The sequence below is a fragment of the Gekko japonicus genome, unplaced genomic scaffold, assembly GCF_001447785.1.
Source record: "Gekko japonicus isolate JY-2015 unplaced genomic scaffold, Gekko_japonicus_V1.1 scaffold243, whole genome shotgun sequence".
In the NCBI taxonomy this organism is placed as follows: domain Eukaryota; kingdom Metazoa; phylum Chordata; class Lepidosauria; order Squamata; family Gekkonidae; genus Gekko; species Gekko japonicus.
Genome location: NW_015168053.1, coordinates 1 through 8,344, shown reverse-complemented (window position 1 = coordinate 8,344; position 8,344 = coordinate 1). Strand labels below are relative to the sequence as shown.

Below are 8,344 nucleotides of genomic sequence, written 5' to 3'. Positions count from 1 at the left end.
CGGGCCCCTCATGGGGCTCGGCAGTGGAGCTGCAAGGCCGGCGGCGGCGGCCGGGACCGTTGGGGGCGGTGTGTGTGGCCTTATGACACACGTCCGGTGATATCAGGGGGTGTGGCCTTATGACACACTTCCGGTGATGTCAGGGGTGTGGCATATGCTAATGAGTTCCCCTAGCTCTTTTTCTACGAAACGACCCCTGATAAGAACACAAGAAGAGCCTTGATGGATTAGACCAGTTGTCCAGCACCCTGTCTCTCAGTGCCCAACTAGTTATTCTGGAGGGCCAAGGACTTCCCAAATAGCTGTAGCTAGTACTGGAAGTGCTGATCAACTCACATTGGGACTGGGAGCCCTTCTTCGAACAGAGACATCCTTTATGAATCATCCTTATGGACCCTTCTGTAGGTGTCAACAGGGAGGCTGGCTGCGTCAGACAAGAGGCTGGGCATAGCCCTTTGGAGTTTATTTATTTATTTATTTAGGGATTTATATCCCGCCCTACCCAGTGGCTCAGGGCGGCTAACAAACAGGGTTTAAAAGTTTAGAACAATAGAAACAATGTTACATACATAATAAAATTTCCTTTTGGGGCACTCCTACCTTGTGTACTGGGAGAGCACACCATGCATAATCCTCCTCTTATGTGCGGTTGCCATTTTGTGTGATTGGGGAAACTCGTGTATTTTCAAGATTCAGTATGCACGAACATGTACCTGCACCAAATCTGGGCACAGTACAGAGGGATAGCCATGTTAGGCTATCGCAACAGAATAAAACAGGAGTGTGGTGGCACCTTAAAGATGAACAACATTTACTCAAACCTGGATAGCCAAGGCTAGCCTGATCTTGTCAGATCTCGGAAGCTAAGCAGGGTTGGGCTTGGCTAGTATGTGGATGGGAGACCACGAAGGAATACCAGGGGCATGACATGGACGTAGGAAATGGCAAACCACCTCTGAATGTTTCTTGCCTACAGGGTAGCCATAAGTCAGCTGTGACTTGACAGCACTTTCCATTACCAACAATAACATCATTTATCTTGCTATAAATACTATGTGCCTAAAGAGCAGGAGAAAGCAGTATATTCTGTAGCCATGGGGAAATGGGATATAATGTAGTAAGGGGTGTCAGGGAGAGGCGGGCAGATTGTCTTACCTCTTTTCCAATTGCAAGCTGTCCTAACGCATCCATGCTGTGGGTTTTTCCCCTTCCTCTTCCAGGTGATGCATAGTTATCCTTGACTCCTGGCCCCCTCCCCCCAGAGATGCTTCACTTCCCATGGGGCTTTGCGGTTTTTCTTCCATTTCTCCTCAGCCTGGCTTCTGATCCCCGTGACCCTTGCTATGATGCCAACCGACGTCCGCGCTACTGCCTCCCAGAACTGTCTGAACTGGCTTCAGGGCGTTTGGTGGAAGCGTCCAGCACGTGCGGCAGACCTCCTGGGCGATTCTGCACCTTCCGGGACTCAACCGACACCGCCTCCAAATTCTGTCAGCCCTGCAAAGAAAACTCTCACCCGCCAGAGTACCTCACGGACACCGATGGTGGTGCTACTTGCTGGTGGTCCCGGCCAGCAGCCAATGCCACGCTTACGTTGACACTGGGACGCCGTGTTGAAGTTCTCTATGTGGCTCTCCGGTTTTGTTCCCCACGCCCAGAATCCCTGGCTATTTACAAGTCTATGGACTACGGGCGCAGTTGGGTGCCCTTTCAGTTCTTCTCTGCCCACTGCCGGCGGCGCTACCACTTGCCAACAACCACTGTTATTTCGAAGTCCATGGAACACGAGGCAGCCTGTATTGATGCCCAAACAGCCCCGAAGCCTCTCGCTGGGGGATTGGTAGCCTTCCTGCCTCTAGCGGGCCGTCCCTCGGCCAGGATGTTTGAATACAGTCCTGTCCTCCAGGACTGGGTGACTGCCACTGACCTGCGGGTGTCGTTTGACCGCATGCACTCAACACGGACGCTGGGGCTGCGAAGAAGGGAAGCGTCCTATGGGGTGGCTGAACTGCAGATCGGGGGCAGATGCAAATGCAACGGGCACGCGTCACGGTGCACGGCTGGGAAAGATGGTGGGGCACCCCAATGCGATTGCCAGCACAACACAACTGGGCCAGAATGTGACACCTGCAAGGCCTTCTACTGGGACAGACCCTGGCAACGGGCAACACCCAAAGACGCGCATGAGTGTGTGGGTGAGACTGAGAGAGGCTGAGCGCAGAGAGCTGATGATTAGGGAGGGTTGGAAGCAGAGCTGGGCCTAGTGGTTTGGTAGCTTGCCTGAACAGTGCTAAACTGATCCTCCGCCCTCTTGAGTCCCCATTTCCTTCAATCAAATCCCATGAGGGCTTTGGAGGGGTGGATGCAGACCTTGCCCATATTCTTACACAAACCAGGGTTTTATTTCAGAGATGAGGATTTGCAGGGCTCTTTTTGTAGAAAAAGCCCAGCAAGAACTCATTAGCATAACAGGCCACACCCAACAGCAGAAACTCATTAGCATATTAGGCCACCCCCCTGACAGCACAGCTCATTAGCACATTGGGCCGCACCCCCATGTTACCAGAAGTGTGGTCATCCAGCCACACCCACCTTTCGCTTCTTATTCTGTTTACCTTGTTTGTTGTCGAAACCCAGGGCCTTTTTTTGTAGCACGAACTCCTTTGCATGTTAGGCCACACACCCCTAATGTAGCCAATCCTAATGAGTTTCTGCTGTTGGGCGTGGCCTGTTATGCTAATGAGTTCCTGCTGGGCGTGGCCAACTCGGGAGCCAGCCGGAACTCCGTTCCTGTGCGTTCCTGCCCCAAAATAGCCCTGAATTTGTCTAAAATCACAGGCACAGCTCAAACCTCATAGGTTGCAGTCACATGCGCCAGAAAAAATGGGGGGGAAGCGAGGCTATTTCCTCGGGAGGAATTTGACCCGCAGTTGCACCATCACATCTCCCTTTGAAGCTGTGGGCACAGTCCGTCAGTGTGTGATCAGACGCAACTGCGGGTGAGTCGGGGGGGGGATTTGTGCCGTTTTCCCCCATGCGCATAACTGAGGGATCGATGAATCGCAAATCCACACCGAGGGCTCCCTATGGAGTTTGCGATGATGCGCATACTGCGAAGGGGGGGAAACAATGGCATGGAGTCGGGGTGGCCTGATCAGACCATCCTGACGCCATGAGAGCGCGCTGGAGCAATCAGGCATGGGAAAGTCCCTCTGTGGCCCATCACAACCCCGTTAACTACCAGATTTCCCCTGGTGTCTTTTCACTCTGCTTCTGCAGCGGACCAGAACGGGTTGCCGATAGCTGTGGGGTGCTTCCCAGATGTTGTTGTCTGATCGTACCCTTTAAATCTGCCCAGCATCCGCGCCTATGTCGGGTCTACTTGTGTGCATGATCACAGCCATACGAAGTCTACCCTGTCTCTAAGCAAGGCTGGCCCTGGTTTAAAGCGGACGGGACTAAAGTTACCAGCTCCACGTTGGGAAATTGCTGCAGATTTTGGGGTGGAGCCTGAGGAGGGGAGGGGAGGGGAGGGGAGGGAGTTCGGTGGGCTATAATACCATGGAGTCCACCCTCCAAAACAGCCATTTTCTCAGAGTGAACAGATCTCTGTATCCTGGTGTATCCCTGGAGGCTGGCAGCCCTAAAATGGTGGGCGGCAGGGGCAGCTTTCGGTCAGGGTTGGGGGAAAGGGGCAGTGCTGACAGACCCCTTCCTGCCTCCCCAGCTTGCAGCTGCCACCTCCACTCCCACCGCTGCTGCGCAGGTTCAGACTGCGACTCTTTGAGCTCTCAGGGCGCCAAAGCGGGGGGATATGCTTGAACTGCCGACACCACACAGCTGGCCGCCATTGCCAGTATTGCTTGCCAGGCTTCAAGCGCGACCTCAGCCGCTCCATCACAAGCAGTAAGGCCTGCAAAGGTGAGTTGGAACTCTGGGGAACACGTCCATGAAGTCCTGTTACCTTTTTCTGTTTTTCCTGTTTTGATTGCAAGGAAAAGCCACGCCCAGAATCCCTGGCTATTTACTAGGCTGGTTTCTCTTCCTGACAGAAACTTTCCCAGTTTGGTGTAGAAGAGCGCAGACTCTAATCTGGGGAACCAGGTTTGATTCCCCACTACTTCACATGCAGCCAACTGGGTGACTTTGGGTCAGTCATTTCTCTCAGAGTTCTCTCAGCCAAGCCTTCCTCATAGGGTCTCTGTTGTGGAGAGAGGGAGGAAAGGAGATTGTAAACTGCTCTGAAACTCTGAGTGCAAGGCAGGGTATAAATCCAATCTCCTCCTCCTCCTCCTCCTCTTGTTCTTCCTCTTCCTCCTCTTCCTCCCAGAAATTTATACTGCTAAGAGGTTCTGTGTCAGCGGTCTCACAGTGCAGGGTATAATACCATACAGTCTGCCCTTCTAAGCGGTCATTTCCTTCAGGGAAACTGATCTCTGCAGTCTCCAGGTCCCATGTGGAGGTTGGCAAACCCTAAACTACTATGCATTTTCCCCTCTTTGACTGATGGAACATGTCCTTATACTGGTTTCCAAGTTGATGCAACTCCCAGGACTTCCCCTGGTGAAGAACCTGGGGAAATGTAGGTTTTGTGAGGCTGCTGAGAATTCTCAGCGATCTCTAGTCTCCTTATTGCATCGCCTTGGGTGGTGGAAAGGGGATAATCTATATCCTACCAGGCCACTTAGCAAATATGAAGCCTTCCTCCAACTTAAGCACTTCTTCTGCTGGTAGAAGGTGGAGGAAGTATTTTTCAGCTGGAGGAAGACTTCGGATTTTGCTGACGACACAAGCTGGTAGGACACAAGCCCCGCCAAGGCCCTCCCTGGCCCCAGACAGGCAGGGGTGGGGAGAGGCGGGGAGGAAGCAACTTCCTCTTCTCCTGCCTCCTCCTGGCTGAATGAGAGCTGGAAGCAGGGCGGCCGGAAGCAGGGGGCGGGGCTTCATCATGTGCCCCGCCCCCTGGACCTGCTTGGTAACTGGAGCACATGGTGTGCAAAAATGGGCTTTCCCTTCAAGATCCCCTGGAACCCTGGACTGTAGATGTTCCTGACATGGTAAATATGAAGCATTAAACCATCTCTGAACATCTCTTGTATTGAAAACCCTACAGGGTTGCAAGAAGTCAGCTGTGACCTGAGGGTACTTTCTACCACCAAGCATGGAGGAGCCTTGGATTATGTCTGCTGACTCCAGGGGGAGGGCCACGTTATGACTTTCATGGGCCATAGACACTTTTGCCTTCATGGGCCCGTCCCACAATAATAATATTAATATTAAAATTTATTTTTGATATAACTTTAAATACTTCAATATTTTATTTTCTGTTTAGGCAAAATTTAATAGATTTTCGTGGGCCCTAAAATTTCTTCTTCTTTTTTTTTCTGATGTGAGAAAAAAAAATTAAAACATTTTCTTAGACCCTAAACGTTCGGGTTTTTTCATTCTCATTTCAAAAGAAATTAAAATATTTCATAGGTCCCTAAAAGCCTACTCAGCCCTGGCCACTCTAAACAAAACTCATACTACTCTAATGCAATAACTGCTGCCTTGTTTTCTTCCTAGCTTGCCAGTGTCACCCTATTGGAGCAGTTGGTGCCATATGTAACCAGACGACTGGGCAGTGCCAATGCAAGAACGGGGTTACTGGGCTGACCTGCAACCGCTGCGCCCAAGGTTTCCAGCAGAGCCGGAGCGCTCACACCCCCTGCATTCGTAAGCTTGCCACTCATTTGAACCTTACTCAGTACCCTTTTGGTACGGCTCCAGGTGTGGCCGCAGCACACATCTCCGGTAAAGACATTGATGCTGCAGGATCTGCATTTCAGCAGCTCTTTCTGTCCTAATACCCCATTTCAGCATCATTTGGCTACTGCATAAATCAGTTTGCTCTGGAGCCATCCTTCCTGAGCTGGAACAAAAATGTGTGAGCTGGAGGCTAAAAAACTGTGAGCTAGCTCACTCTAACTCAGCTTAGAGGGAACACTGATCTCCGGTAAAGACACTGATGCTGCAGGATCTGCATTTCAGCAGCTCTTTCTGTCCTAATACCCCATTTCAGCATGGCTATCTGGTAGGGTTCTTCAGAAAAAATAAGAACATAAGAGAAGCCAATGTTGGATCAGGCCAATGGCGTATCCAGTCCAACACTCTGTCACACAGTGGCCAAAAAATACCAGGTGCCATCAGGAGGTCCACCAGTGGGGCCAGAAGCCCTCCCACTGTTCCCCCTCCCGGCACCAAGAATACAGTGCATTACTTGCCCCAGTCTGAGAGTTCCTATGTATACCTTGTGGCTAATAGCCACTGATGGACTTCTGCTCCATATGAGCTGTCCATGCTTGTAGCCGCCACCACCTCCTGTGGCAGTGAATACCATGCGTTAATCACTCTTTGGGTGAAGGAGTACTTCCTTTTATCTGCCAGGCATATTTCTGTTTTCATTTAGTACAGAGCCATCGTGTTCTCCAAAGGTAATGCCAACATATCCTATAGGAGCAGAGGCAGTCGACTTCTGAATCCCAGAGCCAGGAGGCAACATCAAGGGAAAGCCTCAACCTCTATGCCCTGTTGCTGGACCTCCAGAGGAACTGGTTGGCCACTGTGTGAGGCAGGATGGTGGAACCGGATGGACCACTGTTCTGATACAGCAGGGCTCACCTTATGTTCTCATGAGCACCTCATAACTGGGCAGCCGTATATTTTTTTCACAACACGGCAGTGTTAGAGCCTGCTCATTCCAGTAAACTAAAACTCCCTTCTCCATAATCCTCTCCCTCATCATCCTGGGTATGTTGTACTTGGGGTAATTTTACTTCCAAGAGAAAAGGCTGTGAAAACAGAACGTTCTGTCACAGCTGCAGAAGCACCATGTTTTCCAGTGAGCCCCACTTGTTCCACAGGAGGTGCTAGATGAGCATCTGACAAAGTGAGTCCGTTAGTCTTTGGGGATCTGGGCAGAGTACGGAAATATCATTCCTGGTGGAACTGTTGTGAGACATCCAAGATATCATACCTGCAGCCTTCTGGCAATATAATTCTTAAAACCTTCCACCCGCTTCATGTGTGGACCAGACGGCGCTGAGAACCTCCTCCCCTACCCCCAATCTAGCATCTCCACGGGCACAAGGAGTTGCACCCACAAAATGTGATTTCCCCTCTTTCCTTCTCCCACAGCAGTCTGAAACATCCCCTGAAATCCTGTCCCCAGGGGATATTTCTGTCTGCTGTGAGAGGGGGAAGGCAGAAAAACCACACTATGAAACACCAGCCTGGATACGACCACTATCTGTTGTTTCAGTGGATGTAAACTGCTTGGGAAGCCAATCCGTAGCTGAAAAGCATACTTGAACACAACAGAAAAAATTGGTACAGGGAGTCATTGCAAAAAATCTCTGGGAGCTTAAAGAGCTCTCCTGTCTAGTGCTGAGGATGTTCTTTTCCTGTGAGCTAACAACTAAAAGATCAGCTTGAGAACACACCTGCCAGAAATTCTCATACCCAGGGTAGACTGAGGACTTTTAATGGTCGGAGAGGAGAGATTTGCAGTGTTGCCCCTTCTAGTATGCAAAAAACCTGTGTGTGCAGATAGACTTCATCAGGACCCAGTTGCTCGAACCACAAGGTTCAAAAGACTAATTTGTTATTGGTGGAGAATTTTCTTTCAACGTACATAGCTTGCTCTGTACCTTCCATCCCTCAGGGATCCCGGAAGTGACGACAACCACCATGGTCCCCCCACAGGAATGGAACACAGGTGAGCAGGTAGAAAGGAACAGCTTGTGGGAGTGCTTTGGTCTTCTGAAGGAGGAGAGGCCCGAGCTTGTTTTGTAGAAGCAGGGTGGCTCAAGCTCCTCTGAAAGATTACCCCCTGTCATCTGACTAGCATTGCCAACCCCGGTAGGGTTGCCGAGTCTGGGTTGGAAAATACCTGGAGACTTTGGGGGTGGAGCCAGGAGAGGGCGTGGTTTGGGGAGGAGAGAGGCCTCAACATAGTACAATGCCATAGAGTCCACCCTTCAAAGCATCAATTTTCTCCAGGGGAGCTAATCTCTGTTGGCTGGGGATCAGGTGTAAAAGCGGGAGATCCCCAGGCCCCACCTGGAGGCTGGCAACCCTAAACCCCGGGCTGGGAAATTCCTGGAGATTTGGGGGGAGAGCCTGTGGAGGGCAGAGTCCGGGGAGGGCGCTTAGCAAATATGTGGTGTTTTAGAGTCCACCTGCTAAAGCTGCCTTTTTCTCCAGGGGAACTGGCCTTTGTAGACGAGTGATCAGTTGTAATTTCAGAAGAACTTCAGGCCCTACCTGGAAGGTGACAACCCTAAATCTGGCAGCTATTTAACTC

The 8,344-nt window shown here is 51.0% G+C and overlaps 1 protein-coding gene across 1 annotated transcript in view; it reads left to right on the top strand.

Moving 5' to 3' along the window:
• The window catches only part of NTN5 (netrin 5), a gene marked incomplete at its 3' end in the record, with an annotated part of 35,633 nt that extends 27,877 nt beyond the window's left edge, over positions 1-7,756 (top strand). Inside the window, 5 exon segments of the mRNA XM_015414384.1 lie at positions 1,221-2,195; positions 3,728-3,762; positions 3,765-3,921; positions 5,566-5,715; positions 7,703-7,756. Of these exon segments, the coding sequence (XP_015269870.1) occupies positions 1,265-2,195; positions 3,728-3,762; positions 3,765-3,921; positions 5,566-5,715; positions 7,703-7,756 (1,327 nt within the window).
• Positions 7,757-8,344: the final 588 nt, after the last annotated feature.